The sequence below is a fragment of the Salvia hispanica genome, chromosome 6 (genome assembly GCF_029641045.1).
Source record: "Salvia hispanica isolate PSC_SH4W2 chromosome 6, Shi_PSC_v1, whole genome shotgun sequence".
NCBI classification, from domain to species: domain Eukaryota; kingdom Viridiplantae; phylum Streptophyta; class Magnoliopsida; order Lamiales; family Lamiaceae; genus Salvia; species Salvia hispanica.
Window position 1 is genome coordinate 37123370 of NC_142697.1, and position 21094 is coordinate 37144463.

The 21094-nt window shown below is 35.3% G+C and overlaps 1 protein-coding gene and 1 pseudogene across 2 annotated transcripts; one reads left to right on the top strand and one right to left on the bottom strand.

Moving 5' to 3' along the window:
- Nucleotides 1-5291: 5291 nt before the first annotated feature.
- Nucleotides 5292-7443, bottom strand: LOC148923753 (uncharacterized; annotated as a pseudogene).
- A 2644-nt stretch (nt 7444-10087) lies between these two features.
- LOC125203359 (uncharacterized) lies at nt 10088-13192 on the top strand. 2 transcript variants are annotated; one of them, XM_048101684.2, is made up of 8 exons: nt 10088-10235; nt 10745-11109; nt 11625-11696; nt 12046-12110; nt 12264-12417; nt 12533-12622; nt 12711-12800; nt 12896-13192. In XM_048101684.2, exons 2-8 carry the CDS (start codon nt 10816-10818, stop codon nt 13022-13024), a joined length of 894 nt encoding a protein of 297 aa, XP_047957641.1. In that variant the 5' UTR covers nt 10088-10235; nt 10745-10815; the 3' UTR covers nt 13025-13192. The 2 variants fall into 2 exon arrangements, with proteins under 2 accessions (XP_047957641.1, XP_047957643.1); XM_048101686.2 differs by having other exon boundaries at nt 12899-13192.
- Nucleotides 13193-21094: the final 7902 nt, after the last annotated feature.

Genomic DNA, 21094 nt, shown 5'->3' on the forward strand with positions numbered 1-21094 from the left:
GGATCGATCCCTACTTCCCTATGCTAGGTTTAGTAAAGTGGTTGAGGGTTTTTGAAGGAGTGCTCTGTGTGTCCGACGACCAACGAGTTCCTAGACCGCGTGATTTAGTGGATTTGCTGGACCGAGGAAGCCTGTCATTTTCTTTCTGTGCACACAGTGTGTTAACCAAAGTGGGTGGTCTTTCAAGGACGTTCTGGAATTTAAGGCGAAGGTATTCTCCGTTTAGAATGACGAAGTAGATGGAGTGGCGGCTTCTGGTGAAAATGATGGGGATATCGGGCCTTCTTCGTCCTTTCAAAATCGGGGTCGCTTTCTGGAGAAGCTCGACGGTCACCGACTGAAGAAGTAGGGTTCATTTTCGGAGAAGAATGGACATCCGCGTCGGAGCTAGGGTTAGAACCCACAAATCCCGATGCAGCCGACGGTCCTTGTTCGGTGTCAGGCGGACGCGAATCGCTCGTTTCAGTCTTCTTCCTCTTCCTCGCATATGATTTTTTCACGTCGGTGAGACCTTCGGTGTAACGGTGGTTTGGGTACGACGACTTCCAACTCATGGCAATCAACAATAATCGGTTGGAATCGGTCGGAATCGGGTGGCTTTGGTCAGAATCGGGCTTCTTGGTCGGAATTCAGAACTAGGGTTCTTCTTAGAGAGTGACGAGAGAGATGAAAGAAAAGAGAGAGAGTGTCGTTTGATTTTCCAACTCCATACTTAGTGAAAAATGTTGTTTGATTAGTCACATTCAAAAATATTAAAAAATTTGAATTATTAGCAAAATAGATAACATAATATTAACCAACTAATAATCTGAGATTAAGTCTAATCGGGTCAAATTTTCGGTAATTGATGGTTGACCGTCGAGAATTGACGGTGCCGTAAAAAAAGGATGCAAACGATATCATTTTTCATTTGTTTCGGACTTACTTTTTGAAAAGTGAATGTTCTGGACCAAAATCAAAAATCGGTCATATGTAAAGGACCAAAATAGTACTATACTCTTTATACAATAGCAATTTATTGTACCAATAAAAACTAATATAACCAAATAAGTTTATAGACCAAAAATTGCACACAAATCAAATCACTTTTAGATCTATACTACAAAAGATCAATCACAAACACATGTCAATAAAAATAATGTATAAATATATATTAGAAGATAGCCAAATCGATCAAAATCATCAACAAAAATACAGCAAAATTGCATGGAATGTACAACCATATCAATATGCATGCATTTAGCCGGAAAAAAAATAAAAATTGGTTGTATACCCTAATAGTATACCCGCATCGCCTACTTCCCGTGTAGATGCTACCATCCATACCACATCCAGGAAAGATAAATGAATAAGAGTGCCACCAACCTAATATTTATACAAAGCACTACATGAAAAAATTATACATTCGACACTTCACAATATGCGAACAGAGGTGAATCCATATCTCAATGCTTTCAGCACTAACCTTTGTAATCCTGGCCTCCTGGATAGCTACTAACACAATTTGTGTTTCTTGGTCTTCAACAGAACCTCAAGGTTCATGACAAAAGAAGGCAGTTGTTTTCGTCTTCTGCTTCCAAGAACAACATAAACCACACGATTGATGATCAACTATTAAGAGTAGTAGTATTAAAAGAAAAATCTCTTTATAAATCCCAAAGTTAATAGATTAGTGGGTAAGTGGTAATGAAGAGTCATAGTATTAATATTTCATTTATATTACATAACCTGATATTTAAATTTAATAATATAGTAAATATATTAGAAATTTTTTTTTATATTATTAATGGCATTCATGTAATTATTTCCAAAACTCGCCTTTAATATATTTATAGATGTGGTCGATTTTTAGGTGACTCCAAGCACCTAATTTTTCTAAAATTCAGTTTACTGGTTTTTGCATACCAAATTTTAATGGGATAATTCTTCTTTTGTTCTAACTTGGTAATAACATTCCATTTTAATAAAGAACAATAGATTTGTTCCCAGTTAGGGAGTGACGCATAAAGGTTATGCGTCTTTGTAAGTAAAACGCATATCTGTTATGCGTCTTTACTTAATAACACATAAGGGTTATGCGTCGTCAAGTAAAAACGCACATAAAATTAGCGTTTTGGAGTGACGCACAACAATTATGCGTCTTTATTTAGTGACGCATAATCATTATGCGTCTAACGTTAGTGACGCATAACCGTTATGCGTCTTTCATTAGTGACACATAAGGGTTATGCGTCTTCCAGTCGCGATTTAAACCCAGCAGAACAGAGGCAGAAACACATTTCGACAGAGGCACCCGAGCAGGCAGCGAGCAAAGTCGCGATTTTCCATCTTCTCCGGCGCAATTGTCCATCTTTTCCGACGAATTTCAAACATATTCGGTATTTGTTCTTCAATTTGGCTACATTTATCCCTTATTGCTTAAGAATGTTGGAATGGTGATTCAATTTGAGTTTAGAGTTTATGATTATGTTGGAATGTTGATTCAATTTGGGTTATTATTTTGAAGCAAATGGCATCTTCAAGTTCTGAAGAACAGTTATGTTATGGACCTGAGGATCCATCATTACTCTTTCATCAAACCGAACACATTTCAGCCTCCTTATTGGCGAATGGCACATCAAATGTGTTTAGAGTTCGTTGGACGGAAAGTAAGGTCTGGACAGTGCAAATACATCCAACTGTGAAACATTGGCTTGATGTATGGGGTTTCAAAGGCTTGTTGGAATGTGGAAGGCCGATGAGGATAGACAACGAGCTTATCACTGCCTTGATCGAGCGCTGAAGGCCTGAGACACACTGTTTCCACCCACCACTTGGAGAGGTTACTGTAACCTTACAGGATGTGCAAAGCTTGTGGGGCTTGAGAGCAGACGGTAGTGTTTTCACTGGCCGTGACTACCCTATCGGATATGACGATTGGCCCAGCAAGTGTCGAGATATGTTAGGATGGATACCTGACGTAGAAAATGAAACGAAGCATGGCGGTTTGTTAATGACATCTCTTATCCACCAAACGACGATACCTTTGGAAGATGGGCTGTATGATTATGTATACATGCAAAGGGCACGTATTCATGCGCTAATCTTGTTAGGGGGTCTTATTATACCGGACACCACAGGGTGCAAGGTCCCCTTTATGTGGTTGAATGCCTTTGACGATGCCTTTGACGTGTCTAATATCAGTTGGGGTAGCGCTGCCTTAGGGTTTCTGTATCATTATTTATGCGAGGCATCTATAGGCAGACAGAAAAGAGATGTGGGTGGACCTATGGTTCTTTTGCAGCTATGGGCGTGGGAAAGAATGCCCACATTGAGGCCATCCTTTTTGATATCGCCTATGCACACGCCGTATACCCCATCTGGGGCCAAGTAATGTATTTTTTACATTAACTCACTTAACTATATTTCTTTGTTAACTTTTGACATAAATGTTTTGTATAGGTGGCACGGAGTTACTGAAATTGGAAATGCTCCCAGATATTCAGTAGCTCATTATCGTGATCAGTTATCACTGATTCGTCCTGGTCAGGTGAAATTTATTTTTGTTGGGTTAGTTAATGAATTTACTATTTTCTAAACTATGAAATTAATTTTGATATTTATATTATTTTTTTGTAGTTTGTGTGGACAACGTATACAGATTGTATCCTGCCTGATTACTGCATTGATTCGACTGCATCCTTCTTGTGCGACACTTACTTGGTGTGTTGGTCATTTGTCGAGGCACACGAGGCTGGACGAGTTTGCCAACAATTTAACCGCTACCAAGGTATTCCTGAGTATCGTGATAGGATGCTAGGTAATGCGGGACATTGGTCTAAAAGTCACCGCCGTGGGAGGAAGGGTGCTGATTGGGCAAAGATACATAAATTCTACATAGATGAATGGGATTTGAGACACGACAGGTCCCAATCAACTTTTCACCATGCAACGGCGTCCATGGAAGGTTCCTGTCATCCGGGCTTATATGGCTTGGTACAAGAGGATCACAGTGTCGTACCTAGTTCAACCTGGGACGCAGTTAACAGTTGGGATGAACGAGTCAGCCTCTTCGTTGAAGTTGACGGTATGTTATGTTTTTGTATATAAAAATGTATTTAGTTTGATGTTTGTATAGATTGATAATAATGATTATATATTTGTATTATCTAGGTTGAGGCCCTTCAGGGGATATGGAATTTGACCTCTGAACACGACAACAACCCTCGGTTACGGCAGATCCGAGAAATTGCTACTGAGGCCCTTCGTGCGACGAACCACACTGATGTGATGGAGTATCCAGCTTCGCAACGGCGAAATGTGGCCATGCCGCCACGCCCACCAACTTCTCTTCGTCATGGATTGCCGGGTGTTCGGACGGGTTGACACGGGTGGACACGACAACATAGGTTGTCGCAGCCGCAGCCCGAGTATACGGTACCATCGCCACTGCATCCAGAATACGATCCCCCAGGTTGGACTGTCTACCCAGGGTCACAGTCTCAGTTGAGTGGTGCAAGCCACGAGCACTCGCAATGGGGAGCACGATCATTATGTGACTCATTCTTTGGCGGTGGGTCTGATTGGAAGCAGGACGTGATCCATACTTCCAGAATTATCGATTCGTGGATCCGGTTGGGGAAGAAGAAGGCGAGGACGAAGAGGGTGAGGGCGAGGAAGAAGAGGGTGGGGAATCAGGGAGTGAGGAAGATGATGAAGTAGTAATATCTCGACCACCCACCGAGGGATCGTCACGACCAACAGTGAAGAGTTCATCAAGTAAGATTGGGAAGGCTCTGCATAATGTATTGAGGGGGTTTTCAACAAGGAAGAACAAAGGGAAAGCTCCAACAAAATTCACGCCTTCGGGGAAATAGGTGTTTGATATGGGCTTCATTTGTATCTTTAGTGTGAACTTATATGTTTTAATTCTTGCAATTTTAAGGTAAATTCTTGAAATTTTTTTACAAAATTGACAATACAAAGTATCGATTGTCAAATAATCATTCCACCTGGATAAAAAAAAATGACAACAATATTCATCTGACATAATAACTGTCAACAAAAGTCAATATAATAAGTTTCAACAACATCTACCACAAAATGTTGATAAATAAACATAGTAACTGTCCAATAAGATCCACCATCAGTTTCTGCAGCAAAAAACAAACATTAACGATATTCAGCTTCGAAGCCATGCCTTATCTTGTCAGCTGTTCCTGCAAATCAACAAAAAAGTCAATAAAAAAACTAATAGCTCTCAAATGCACAACTCAATCAATGCCAAAAGCAAGGAAATATATACCACGAAATTACTGAACAACACCGTCTGTACAATTTCTTCGGTCATGCCCCTCTTTTCCGCAATTTCTGCAATGGCGGGGAGCCCTCGGTTCATCTTCCTCGCGGACATCCATTTGATTACGTATCCTCCTTTTTCTAATTCAGCCACGCCTTCTAGAAATCAACTGCTGGGGGTGATGCGCAATTTCCATGGAGGTTCAACCCAATAATCTTCGTGTCTTGGTGCATCAAATGAATTTTCACCATAGTACTGTGATCTCCATGTACTTAGGTAGTAGGACTTATCTATAAGGTCAATCATGACGTGACCTCTGTCTCTAGCAACTGCACAACCATGTGAACAAGGAATTCTCCACGTCTGCCACTTACCACAACTACACGTCGACTCCAGATACCTGACTTTTTGTACATTGTTGCCTTTTGACACTCCATTTTCTATTCTTCCTCGAGTTCGGACGTGATACTTCCCTGTATCTCGGTCAACTACAGTAATGTAATGTTTTCGCCCCTTTGAGTCATTCCTAGCAAGCATGTCCCTCGCCCACGGGGTTAACTCACATTCAGTGTGTTCAATTGTTGTCTTCTTCTGCACCCACCATTTCACCGTCCTCCAAAATGTCAAATCAACCAAAGCTCTAATTGGCAACTCTCTAACACCCCGCAACACGTTGTTGTAGCACTCCGACGTGTTTGTTGTGGCCACCCCCCATCGAAGTGTGTCATCGTAGCATAGTGACCAACATTCTTTTGTAATCCTATCAAGCATTCGCATCGCACCACGGCTGACATCAGATAGTGCTCGACTTCTTCTGTCAAATTTACGTACCTGAGTATTGACCCCCAACTTCCAGATCATGGCCTTCAAACTGGGGCCCTTGTGCTTCTTCAACACATTTGCCCTCACATGGACCAAACAAAATTTGTGGTGTATCTGCGGGGCTCTTGTCATGATTTCAGACTCTATTGCTTTGAAGATTCCTTTATGCCTATCTGATATAATGCACACCTCCCTCTCGTATTTCACCACCTGTCATTGGTTTCTTCATCCACCACAGCATATGCAATAGGCAAGCATGTCTTGTTAGCATCAAAACCAAAAGCAACAAACAACTTACCTTTAAATCTTCCTCGGAGGTGAGTCCCGTCTATTGTTAACACCGGTGCAGCCTTCTAGAAAGCATGTATTGTAGGCCCAAATGCCCAGAAAACATAGTTGAACACATTTGTACGTCTCTGACTCAACTGCTCATTGTGCTTCAACTCAACAATTGTGCCCGGATTCTGTGACTGGAGTTCAAACATGTAGCTTGGCAATTGCCTAAATGATTCCTCCCATGCACCATATACAAACTCTATAGCCTTTCTCTTTGCATACCATGCCTTCTTATAACTGATTGACACACCAAATCTGTCTTGAACATCAGCTATTATTGAGAAGACCTTGAAATCGGCACATTGTCGCACATGATGTCGAATACACAGAGCAATCATTGTCGATGAGAAGTTAGCATGATCTCTGTTAGCACGATGGCCTACACAAGTATGTCGCCTCACCCACTTTCTAACTTCCCACATATCGTCATGCGCCCTTTGAGTAACTGAAACCTCCCACTTACATTCCCTTGCTTTTTCAACGTCGGTGGTGCTGATGATGCCAATACCTGTTGCTGTCGTTCCTGGAGGAAATTTGCATACGGCATGCCACCTTTTTAATTTGCTCTCGACGACCTTAAACTGTTTTTCCTGCCACAAACTCCACATAGTTATAGCAGTCTTCACATGAAGCTTCGAATCAAATTTTGTTCCCAACACAATCCGATGCGGCTCATTCTCATCCCAATACAAATTGATGTGTTCATTATAAACACCATCATCAGATACTCCAGAAGGACGACTTGGTAATTCGCGAAAGAATTTCAACCCTCTAGTGTTGTATTCCGGAAGTGGTTGTTCACCTTGTACAACAGGTTTACATGGTATTAGCTCATCATCAGAATAACCATCACCATCATCAGAAGAACCATCACCATCACAGAGATCGGGTTCTGGCTCAGTATCAGATAGTGTTGTTGGCTCATTAAGAACATCTGCTACATCTACCTCATCATTCAATCCACCACCAACATCAACAGCATCTACAACATCTCTCTGCTCATTCATACTATGATCAAAGTTCATATGTTCACCACTCGCAGATGATCCAATACCACATTCAGAGCTCAAAAGTTCAACCCTCGCAGATGATCAACTACCAAAATCAACAACTCATGGGATTTCTGAACTTCTAACAGGTGAATACTCAACAAATAATTCAATGCACCCACTTGAATTTTGAGCATTGTTGAACATAAACATTACACTTTCATCATTGCAAATCACAGAACATGTATAACTCATCCCGGAAGCAAACACTATACATTGTCTCCACAATAATTCTATAGTGTGTTGGTTCACATCTATTCTCATCGCATCACATATCATTGCTACCAATTCAGAATAGGAAACACACGAATTTAATACGATGGAGCTCCTCGTACGAGGTGGATCATAACCAATACCCATATGTGGTAGTTGAACTACTCTACCACCCCAATACAAACTCACAAATACTTGCATGATTTCTGCATCACAAACATTTTCCAAAAACAACAATGAGGGACATTTTTTCTATAAGCCCTAATTTTTAATAAATTGGGTAAAACTAACAAAGTAGAGCAAAATAAACATGAATAGTGATGAATGTAGCCAAATTGAAGAACAAATACCGAATATGTTTGAAATTCGTCGGAAAACATGGACAATTGCGCCGGAGAAGATGGAAAATCACGACTTTGCTCGCTGCCTGCTCGGGTGCCTCTGTCGAAATGTGTTTCTGTCTCTGTTCTGCTGGGTTTAAATCGCGTCTGGAAGACGCATAACCCTTATGCGTCACTAATGAAAGACGCATAACGGTTATGCGTCACTAATGAAAGACGCATAACGGTTATGCGTCACTAACGTTAGACGCATAATGCTTATGTGTCACTAAATAAAGACGCATAATTGTTGTGCGTCACTCCAAAACGCTAATTTTATGTGCATTTTTACTTGACAACGCATAACCCTTATGCGTCATTAAATAAAGACGCATAACAGATATGCGTTTTACTTATAAAGATGCATAACCTTTATGCGTCACTTCCTAACTGGGAACAAATCTATTGTTTTTCATTAAAATGGAATGCTATTACCAAGCTAGAACAAAAGAAGAATTATCCCAAATTTTAATTAATGGTGTATGCTTTTCGTTTTTCAATGAGTGGACATTTGCGCTGGAACAGGATAATTATTTAAAAATTAAAGTTTAGGTATATTCGGAAATCGTATAGTTTTCTAAAAAGTATTCTGAGTTCCAATCTATAAATGTTTTTTCAACTTAATATTCTTATTTGTGATTTTCGCTTATCATTAAAGTATTGAGCCGCCATTGAAGGAACAGGCCCATGTAAGAGTTGGGCTCTTTGAAATGGGCCTCCAATAATTGCTCAATTCGTACCTGGAGTACAATTGTGCGACAATAAATTTTGAAGTATTTAAATGACTGAAAAATAAATAACAAATATTCACTGAGTATTAATTATATTCATTTGAAAAAAAAATTATATATTATCAATAAACAGTCATTTCAAAATAACTCAATATATATATAAGGTCTTGTCATTCTTAGACTAATTACTGAATTGCAGCACATATAAACAATAGATCGAGAGACAGATATTCAAAGTTTGTTGTTCAAGTTAATTTTTTTGGGGAATATTGAAAGTATCATAGAGTGACATGCAATTTAGAAATAGACAAACATTGCCTTGTTTACTACATTCATGTTCTCGTTAAAACCGTCGATCTTCATTTTAAGATTAAACTACTAGCTAGTATCATAAAGTATAAGACAGCTTATAGTCTCTTTAATTTAATACAGTATTAACAACGGTATCTTATTTTGTATTTGTCGTCAATGTACATACAGTCATTAAATCATAGATATAATAAAGTATCGGAATAAGAAATTAATGTTTCTAGCATTTATGACAAGGAAATGGGGTTGTTGGTTTTTTTTTGTTTGAAATGGGGTTATTATTTCACCGGAGTCTTATTATATATAATACTTTTTTTTTTTCGTTTTTTCAAAATAGAAATTTAAGAGAAAACATTCAAGTTTTAATATACTGTATAATTTACGAATTTTGATGTACTATTTATAAAATATAAGATAGATAGATAGAAAAATTGATTGAAATATTACTAATGAAGAAAGAATTCCATCTCATAGAAAAAAAAAAGGTTTTATATTAAGAAATAGACAAAAATAAAAATAATTACCAAAAAAAGGTAAAATAAAAGGTTTTATATTGAGAAACAGACCAAAATAAAAATAATTACCACTTTAAAGATGAAAAGGGAATATACAATTTAATTTAATTACTTATAAAGGTTTGGAAAAGTCCTCAATTTTTAAAATTTGAATCGTCCCTTTTTTGCAAATCATTGTGGCATTTTTTAATGTTAATCCTCGTGGATGCTATTCCATTAGGCAATAAATTAAGAATGGCAGGATGAAGTTAAGAATGTGAATGTTTTTTTCATAGTACTACTACTAATGATAATATGCGGAATTGAATAATTTGAAATTTATCCAAAAATTAACTTGATTAATCAGAAATAGTAAATGTTGGATTTATGATTTAAAAAGGTAGGACTAGTAGATATTATTGATATATAAGATCTTTTGGAACACCATCATTTAAAGAGAAAGAAATAGAGTTTGGTAATATTAATAGAAAAAGATAACGTGACATAAGAAGGGGAAAAAGACAAAAAGGAGAAAAGCTTGGTATTTTCTCTTGGTTGGGCAACAAATTCGCGATTTCTTTTACACTCTCAATTCCATTTCTTTCTTCTGCTTTCAGTTTCAGGTATTTTCTTCTTTATATCCCTCGTATTTTTATTTTTTTTTGTTCTTGCATTATTTTCCATTTCGTTTTTAGCTCATTGCTTTTGGGTTATCTATTGAGTTTGTTTTGGCTTTCTAAGATTAAGAAATTAGTAAAGAATTTCTCTGATCCCGCTGCGTATTCCAGCGCGATCGGTTGATTTTCTTTAATTCGTTTTTTTCTTTTTCTGGATTGCCCACTTTCTTTGAAACTTTTGATTCTGCCCAGCTAAAAAAAATTGTCAATTTGGGTATCTCCGTAGGTTTTTTGGATTCTTGATTGATGTGAAATTTTTGTTTTTTTGCTTCCAAGAATCTTGCGCTGAGGTGATTTTGTTAAATTGAAGATTAAAAAACGGCACGATTTTGAGCGTTGTGTTAATTAGGTTGAAATTTGGGGGTGAAGAGTTGACATTTATGTGACTGGTATAAAAGGGGCAATATTTGATTGACATTTTTTGAGGGGTTGATTTTGGTGAGTTTTGTGTTTAGGGATACTTGTGGTTGTTGATTGAGGTAGCGGCGTGGTTAGAAGAAAAATATATATATATAAAAAATTGTGAATGGGTGAGCATTTGGTGGTGAATATGGAGCAGCTGCCGAAGCCTGAGGTAGTTGAGCATAGCCAGCCGGTTGCTCAAGCTGTTTCATGTGGTTCCTCGGGGAAGAAGTCTGAATTGGTGGGATCCTCATCAGCATCAGCGCCGGAGGATGAGAAAGTGGTGGTGGTGGTGGTGGGGAATGAGGATGCAGACGAGGAGGCGCCCCTGATAGGAATGGGGGAGTGCCGAATTTGCCAGGAGGAGGATTCGATAAGTAATTTGGAGAGCCCTTGTGCTTGCAGTGGGAGCCTTAAGGTGAATGCTATCTCACTTTTTTGGTATTGTTCTTGTTGATTTTGAGTGTTTTACCATGTTCTTGAAATGTGTTTCTAGGAGTAGTTATCGACTTTCAAATGCTTGTAGTGAAATGATGTGAAAGCCTAACTGGGATAAAGTCGAGTTCTTGATATTCTGAACTCGAGTATTCACTATATTGTTTGCAGTGTTGTTCCTATCCTCCAATGATTCTAAAATTGCATAGCATTACTACCATTTTGAAGACTAAAGCATGTTTTGTTGTGAAAGCATAATGGTTGATAAAATTTATGTTTGTTAGAAAAGTTAAGGGTATTCGGTGAGCTGTTTAGCATGCAATTTTTTTTAAAAAAAATTTCTTTGATGCGGGGGATTATACTACTTTCTGTGACTATTCCATCGCTTGTACTGTCTTATAGATAAAGCTTCTTGTATATGATGATGCTTTTTGCTCGTCTCTTTAATAGAAGACCCTGTTTATTCAAAGCCTAACTGTTTTAACTGGTTGTCTGCAGTATGCTCACCGCAAATGTGTTCAGTACTGGTGCAACGAGAAAGGAGACATTACTTGTGAGATCTGCCATCAGGTATGCGATTATTCTGTTCCTCGTGGTTTTGTCAATTTCAAACTGTCTTGTGTTAGACAGCGTTATATATGATACTTTCCGTAGAGAATGTTTTCTTTTACTTGAGATATTCAAGCTTCTGTTGATCAAGTAGAAATCACATTAGTTTTCTAGTTTTTTGTTTTGATGTGATTACCTCACTCTCTGCCTTAACTTCTAAGGAAAACAACAGTAAGCTTGTGTGTTGTTCAATAATGCTTTCTTATTCTAAAATTTGATGGATTTTGTTTTATAATTCTAGCGGTTTCCTGCAGTGTATATGGTTTCAGCATAATATTCTCTCTTAGTGATGATTGGTGTTAATATGCAGCCATATCAATCGGGCTACACTGCTCCCGCACGGCCTCCATCGGATGAAACCAGCATTGATATTGGGTACGTAATGGGTTCCATATCGAGAACCAGCTAGACGGACAAAAGTAGTTTAGTGACAATTTAAGATATTTAACAGTTAATGCCTTTTGAAGGCAATGTTTAACATCTCTGTAATTACAATTTCTGATTTGGCACGCTTTAATCGGTGTCTAGGGGTGTCTGGCAAATCGGCACTACCCTTGATATGCACGACCCTCGACTACTGGCCATTGCTGAGGCTGAGCGCCAGTTGTTTGAAGCTGACTATGATGATTATAACGGTACAAGCAACAGTGGCACAGCATTTTGTCGTTCGGCTGCTTTAATTGTAAGTCTTACTACTATCTCTACGATTGTCATTTACTATTGTGTACTTCAATTTCTTGATGAATATGATTCTAAACTAGAGAAAATATGTAATTCTGTATCTGTCGTTTTGGCAGTTGATGGCTCTTCTGCTACTGAGGCATGCTCTGTCCATCACCGATGATGGAGATGGTGAGGGAGATGATGACGCTTCCACCTTCTTCTCTGTGAGTATGCTTGCAAAACAAATTTGCATTTATGTTGTAACCGTGCAATCTCTATATAATGGTCATTCTAATCTCCCTTTTAATGCAGCTGTTCTTGCTCCGAGCAGTCGGTTTTCTCTTGCCTTGCTACATCATGATCTGGGCCATCAGTATCTTGCAGCGACGCAGGCAAAGACAGGCAAGTACTTCTAAGCCAAAAAAAAGAATCAAGAAATCGTCGTTCCGATTCTTTGAGCTTTCTATTTATGAAATTCTTCAATTTTTCTGGCACAGGAGGCTGCGGCTCTGGCAGCAGCTCGGTTTGCTATTGTCGTTCAAGCGGCACAAAGCAGAGGTCTCCTTGTCGCCTCAGCCGCACCCGCAATCGCTTCACAGGCGACTCCTCACCTCGAACGCCTTTGAATTTTAAGTGGGAGCCCTCCTGCTTGGCATGTTTGTATAATTCATGCAAGAAGACACCCTTGCTCTTGACAAACAACCAATGTTATTGTCTGAATCTTTTAGGCTTCTTTTCTTGTATTTGAATTTATATAATGCACTTGAAAACCTAGCAATCTTCTCACGTGTGCATATCTGCTTATTAGCCTTTTTTTTTAATCTTTTTAATCTCCTCTTCACTCTTTCAATTTTTCCGAAAAAGTTGGTAAATTTGATCTTGGAGTGTTACTTAAATCCAATTAATTTAAAATGTGCCGAGCATAGAAATTAGAATACCACTAAACACATTTTTTCTTTTACTATTTGAGATGTAACCCATTAACCGAGCAATAAAATCCACTCATCATCATCGTCTCTGTAGTGATATGCATAAGAAATTTAGATATGGTTGCTGTGCATGCTTTGCAGGTGTACCTCATGGCTGAAATGTTGTACCTTCTGGAAGATTAGGATCATATTTGGAACTCAAAATGGAAGATCTTAAGACAAGGAATAAGTTCATTTAATGTGAGGTTTCAATGTTTGGACCATGACCACTCTATTATTCCTTCATCTTAACACACATTAATCGAATCTCATGATCAATGGCAATTGTAAAAAGTAAAAGCACAACAAGGTGTGCTTAAGAATGTTCCAATCGACTTGCATCTCATATTCGATATCACTACTGCCAATTTTATAGTGAAGATCAAGCAAAAGATGTCCATATACAAATTTTAAAAATAAATATATCCTCAATTGGAGGGATTTAATTAATCAATCAATACATACTTTGGTTTACTCATTGACAAATTACTTAATTAGTGACCCTCTACATTGTATCTGCAATGAAGAAAATGATAAGATTTTTGCATGTTAACATAAGATGTTTAGTGATGCAGAGGGCCCAGATTAGGTCATAAACTCACTAGAGAACTTTTATTTCTCAAATCATGAAATTAAAGAACTAGCTTGGTATACTCAAACCAATAGCCATGCACAAACATGAGTCTCGTAGATGCTACACCAGACGAAGTATACCAAATATACGAATATGACTCATCCCGGGCGTATAGTGGATGAGAGAGTATATATATATATATGTTGGTGATAGTTACAATTAGGGTTAAAACAAAAGGGCAAAGATGCTTAATTAGCTTCTTGAGGGTGTTAATGTTTGTTCCAATCACCTTTTAACTATCCTATTGAGATTCTTTTCTAAATAAGAGGCTTCATGATTGAGGTGAATCCGAAACTCTTTCACCAATTCCGGCCCCTTAGACCTTCTTATATGCTATAACAATTTTTCCTTCACCATACAACATCAAGCAACACTTCTATCTCTCTCCCTCAACCCCTCTCTCTCTCACTCACTCTCCGCCTTCTTGAATTACTACTTAGCTATGGTTGTGCAAATCCATAGGTGGTGTTTAGCAATCATTTGCTTAGTAGTATTAATGTTGGTGTCATCTCAAATGCACATAGCTATTGGCATGAGAGATTTAGGCCGTGGTCGTGGTGGTGCTCTAAGACCGGACAATAGAGATGAGCCCAAAAGCGAGCCTGAGGCAGCGGAGGTGAAGGTAGGTGATAAGGGAGAAGCTCAAAAGATGGGATTTGATTCAAACCAATCCAGCAAAAGGAAGGTTAACAGAGGATCAGATCCTATCCATAATAGAAGTTGATTTATGTCTTAGGTTGTTTTCAAGGTTTGTGCATGCATGCTTCGTTTTGGATGAAATCAATGTTTTTGATGTATATAGTTTAGATTGAAAAAGAAAGCGTGCCAAGAAGAGATCAATGCCTAAGAGATTGATTTGGTTAGTTGGGATTTTATTGTTTTCCTAGGTTAGTTTTAGCATATGTTAAGGATGTTGGATTCTATGTTTTAATTATATGTTTGTTCCATGTCACATGTTTGAAGCCATAAAAGTTGTGAGAAAAACCAAGTGTTCAAATCTTCTTCCAGTCACATCTGTTGCTTTTTATAATTATGGAGCATTATTATTGGAAATTTTGAAAATTGTAAAATGCACATGTTGCTACAGTTAATCTCATGGAAAAAACATTGCTTAAAGTTATGTGACACGTTGATAAAAAACTTATCGAAAGTTCAGCGTGTTCAAATATTCGTTTTGTAGTGGAAAAATCCTAATTTTGTTTTGTTGATATGAAATATGGCAGACATATTCTTCAATTTATCCAATTAAGTAATTAATGATTGATATATATATTCCATATTTATGAAAGTAAGGCATCTGATTTGTAAGAATCAGTAAACAGTGGCACCACTTTCGTGTCCCAAAAATTTGCATTGGATCCCTTTATTTACACTTACAATATATCGTAAAAACTCAATTATTCCTACTTTTTTTATTTTGCTTGCAAATACTTATAGAAACCCTTAATAATCATGCGCATGCAAGATTCTCTGCAGTAACTATACATATCTTAATTTAAAATTTTATTGGTTAATTTTTACAAAATCGGATTTATATGGGAATTAGATTAAAGGTCTTAATTAATTGAGTTCATTTCATTAATTAAGTTCACCAACTTTAGAGACCGAAAACCATATACACGTGTACAAAATTACAATAAATGAAAATTTAATATAATACTAATTGATATTATATACCTATAATAATCCAAAAAAATGTGTGATTCATCTTTCATGATCAATAATCCTAAAAGAAGAGGCTAAAATAATTGAAGTACGAAATATCGCATATCAATAGGTTCAGCGTAATTAAAAACGTGTCCTTATCTTAAATAAAAACAACAAAGTTCTGGAATATGTCATAATATGATTAGAGACATTTCCCTTAACTATGCATTATTCGAAAAAATAATTATTCAGTATAAAATAAGTAAGGGAAAAGAAGTAAACCAAATGATTATGTAACTTATGTTATCTTAAAAAGCATCATGGGGAAAGTTGTCCATTAATGACATTTTATGTCATAAGCTCAATTATTAATGAACTGATACTTTTGGCGTATTACTAATTTTAGATAGTTCAAATTATTTGATGCCATACGAAATGTGTTGATTTGGTTATCTTTTGAGAAAACGGTGCATGATAACCGAGTGTAATCAAAGTTTGCTTCTAAAGTAAGTACCCTATATGGTATAGCAGTATAATTTGATTAAAATGGAGTATAACTGAATAAGATAACCACTACACCAAAATGTAACTTTTTGGAGAAAATTTCAAATACGACTCAAATTGGAACCACAATGTTGGTTTGAAGCCCAAATCCCAAATAAAGAAAATCCAAAAGCACTATCCTAGAAAGGAGACAAATAATTGTTTATAAAAAAAAAAATTCTAGTTTTTTTGAAAAAAATTGTGTAAGGAAAATTGACTAAACGCAGTTAAGTACTTAATCAAGTGATTAAATTGATCATGTTAGCTAGTATAGTAATTTATAAATTGATTAACACGGTATTAAGTGTGTATGCATAATTGGATTATCTAAGTTTGTTTCACTCTATCCTGACATTCTACATATGCGAAACTCCTTGTTTTGGAATTTGAATGCTTCACTTCTTTAGGTTCTCTTTAGCCAAAGTTTGCTTTATCTTTTTCTTGGCTTACCACTCTCTTAGTCAGCGTATTTTTGTGTCATAAATATGATCAATTTAAAAAATATATAGTAGTTTATTTTAAACATTTAAGTACAGAACAAGCTTTCAGTTCAATATTTTAAATTTTGAAAATGATATTTTTAAATTCAAACACTAAATGCAAAAGTCCACAACTACTATTCTCATATAAACTCTAACATTCTTTAGGCCAATAGTCGTCCAATTCATTAATGTGTTGTGTCCACCAGTTTTTTTTAAGGAAGCACCCAACAATAATTGATTCCCAATATAATTTAACATTAAAAAGAATTATAAATAATAATATAAGCTTCTTAAATTCAATTATTTAGCAGCACCACAAGGTCAGTCAAAAATAAACACACGAAGAATACAAATCACATACTCCGTATTTAATTTAATTTTTTCTTTAATAATACAAATCACAAAGTTTTATTTGGGGCTCTTATTTCGGTAAAGTAGCGATCCGGTCCCTAACATTTGCTCAATAATTTTTGTAGCCTAATTTCAACAGGTAAAATGCTAGAAAATAGTTTATCTATCTATGGATATCATGTGTGGACATCTTAGAAAATATTGAATGGGATATTATCACTTTTACTTTTTAGCAATACAATTTTTTTTATTAATTAGCCCAGTTATTTTTCTGCAATTTATATTAGATAGCTATAGGAAAAAGTAATGTATGATTAGTATTTGTGTTAAATAAAACTAACAACATGATATATGATGAAAGTCATACTAGATTTTCCTAATACAGTTTATTTTTATTTAATTTTGTTTAATGTATGGGTTACTGTATAATAGACAAATTTACTAATTGTGTGAGTCGATTGTACCTGCATTGATATAAAATTGCTATTTAATTTGATAGTATTATGCAATACAAACCTAAAAAAGTAGGTACTAATTAACAACCAAATTTGACAGGAAAAAAATCTTGTATATATTGTGTTTATTGAATGATATCTGCTTTATTGAACAAGTGTTATTTCTTGATTCAATTCTTTGGTGTCCATTTTCAAAGGATCTGACATAATTTAATTGTACAATTACTCTAATTAGTTGGGGGTGTCGACCACCACTATGAATCCCATGACTATTAACATTCAGTCAACATATATATTGATTTCAATAAATAATATTTATTGCCGTTATTAATAAGTCATTACACCCTTGTTTTCTTTTATTGCTGTACATGTTCTATTATATTTTTGCTTTTTTTATAGTGAGCAATGAAAACAGAAAGGTATAGATGGATAAGGATTAACCAAATTGAGTTTTATTATGTTTATCCAAGAATCAAGTTTAATCTAACAATACAAAGAATTTCAAAAATATTCGATTTGCAATTATCCCTTTAAATATTTATATTAAAAAATTTCTAATATTGTGGGTGGAAATAATTTGTGAAGTAATTAAGGCGTGCTTGTGGTATCGTACGTGATATGACAAATGGTAATGACATTGTCCTAATCCACTAATTACACCTAAATTTGTAGACCTCATTATTTATTCATATTCGTTTGTCATTTTCTATAATTCCAACCTTTGATCAAAACCCCCTATCTCATGCTACCTACACTACACGCATGGCTCCCTAATAAAACACAATTAACACTAACTTTCTAATTTGAATTATTTTGTATCTCAAATATCTGAGACTTATTTGAAAAGTAGATCAAACATATCTAACATCGTCACTTTTGAGTTTGGAACTAATATTTGATAAGTTAAGATCGGTAACCTGTTACCGTACACATGATACATAAACATATTGGTGAAATTCAAATTTAGTGATTTTTTGTTTAATTTGACAAAGATCCATTTTAATCTGCAACAAGAAAAAAACCGGGACTTAATTAATTTGGAAAAAATGTTTAGTATTGTAAAATATACTCCATATTTTCTATTTATTTAGTAAGTGGTTTGTTTAGGTATTTTAGAATCCAATAAATCACATTAAATTCATATAAATGCTAACTTATTTAACAGTTATGCTGTGATGAAATTGAATTCGCGCCGTGGTCAATAAAAGTATTCAAAAATTAAAACCATTGCATTTAAATTTTATCATATTTTAAAATAATAGCATTAGATAATTCAAACTTTCTTTCGGATATTATTACCAAAGAGCAATATATTGACACATCAATCATGAACATTATGTTGCAGTCCTTTTATTCAGGTCTGATGCATCTTGCACTAAGTAAGTGTTGTCTGTGTACGAGACCACTAATTATCACATTTGTTTATTTCTTTTTCCAAAATTTTAAATAAAAATATTAAAATAAATTCATAGAACATGTTTAATTTTTAACTTTAAGTGATAATAATATCTTACTTAATGTGCTGCAAATTCGGCTCATGCATAACTTTTTTTTTCCAGTATGCAAATCTTGAAAATTCAAAAGGATGAATTATGTTATGGGAGTTCGTTCACTTCATGTATGTAACATATGTCGATGCCTCAATTTTAGGCATTGCTATGAAAAATCATACTACTATAAATTCCCATCAGTTTAAATTCTCTGGTTGTTGCTGACTGACGCAATATATGTCGTAGTTAATTGCTCGAGATATTTTGACCAATGTTGTTCAGGGATTCAATATTTTTAGTTATTATTGTCGTCATGGTTTTTCAAATGAGTCAGGGACTCATTTGATGAGTGTTGTCGAGACAGTTGTTTGGGTCATTTGTGTGGTGCGAGTTCGAACCATTTGCTAAAAGAGAACGAACATGTTATTGTTGTATTTTTTTATTGTTTGTCACCGGTTCTTGTATTTTATTAGAAATTTCTTGTTTCTATTTTGATTTGACGTGTATTATATGTGGTTTGTATTATTATCATATTTTATTGATTTTGCTAGTCAGTTCTTGACTTTGAGTGTTTTTACATTCATAAAAAAAAGTTTATCCTATCGGAGTTGAACTTTCATCCGAATAATAATAATTTAATTATATGTAAAAAGTTCATAAAATTAATTTCCATCAAAAAATTATACTCGCGTTCACATTCATTTTGTGCACAATGTGCTTATGTAGTTGGATTTATATGTGTATGTGTTGATCTAGAGATAAATTAATTAATATCAGAGGTCAAATAGATCGGATTTAAATTCGTCATATCACGGCCCAAAGGTTTGATTTATCTATCAATTTAAAAGGATAGAGTTGGTCTTAACAAAATATTAGCATCTTTGTCCTCACACTGAAAATGTGTTATCCACTTATCCTCATTCAGGTCGATTGTCGATTATTAATTTCTTGTTATAATTTTTCCTAAATTCTTTTTTGTTTATGCTAATCTTTCTCACTAAAGAACATAGATTGGTAGATAAACAAGTTGAGATTCCTTGTGTTTCGAATAATCTATTCCCTCTATTCATCTATTGTAAACTTTCTTCTCTCTAGTCGACACTTAGCTATCGACTAGATTATTTAATCTCGGAATTATGGCAAGCTTTGGAATTTAATCAAGGGCTAATCAAATAATTAATGCTTAAGTTATGGCTATAACATACACAACGTGTCCAATTAATCTGATGATTAAAGAATTCAAAAAAGTGATTAACACCTCAGCGTGCTCGACAATTTTTCCAAATATATTATTATCTTAATCATGTAATCATGTCAATACCAAGGGAAAATATTTAAATATTTTAGCAAATCTAATGTCATCCCAAATCTGGAAATGTGATTAGGTTATCGAGCCAGCCTATTTTTGGAAATGATACTAACATTAAAAAATTACAAAATTCAACTGTTTGTTTCTAAATCTTTGTTTTTATATACCTCACTTTGGATTAAGTGAAGATAATCAAGATTCCACTTAATTTCTTATTTGATTAGCTAGGAAGTGTTTTGTTCAATTAATCAATTATTGTATTAGTAGAAAAGTCTGACTTTGTAAACCAATGAAATTAATGAGCTAAATGTGATTAATACTAAACACCTAATTAATGCATCTGTTTTTGTAAAACTTCAACTGATGAATTATACAACATCAATCTAACACCGCAAACGTGATTAATGATGTATATATCCATTTTCAACTAATTATTTGATACTTTAGAATTATAATTTCCCTATACCTAAACATGTCATTAGGATTATATCTGACTAAACAAACAATTAATGAGTATGTGTATGTTTCTTTTACTTCTTTTGCGTGCTTCAATATTCACGAATTACATGTGTTTTATCTCAGAGCTTATCAGAAGTGCAGATATTTTTATTGAATTCACCAATCCAAAAGTAAATAGTGAAAGCTAATTTACAATATCTATAAGATCAATTAGTGCTAGAACACTACCAGTTTTTTTTCAACATATTGGTTGATTTTTAAACTAATTAGTAGTACTTATTATAGAAAATAATTAAGACAGATATACTCGCCCGGCCTAAATCCTGTAATTAACCCCTAATTAATAAATCTCATTATC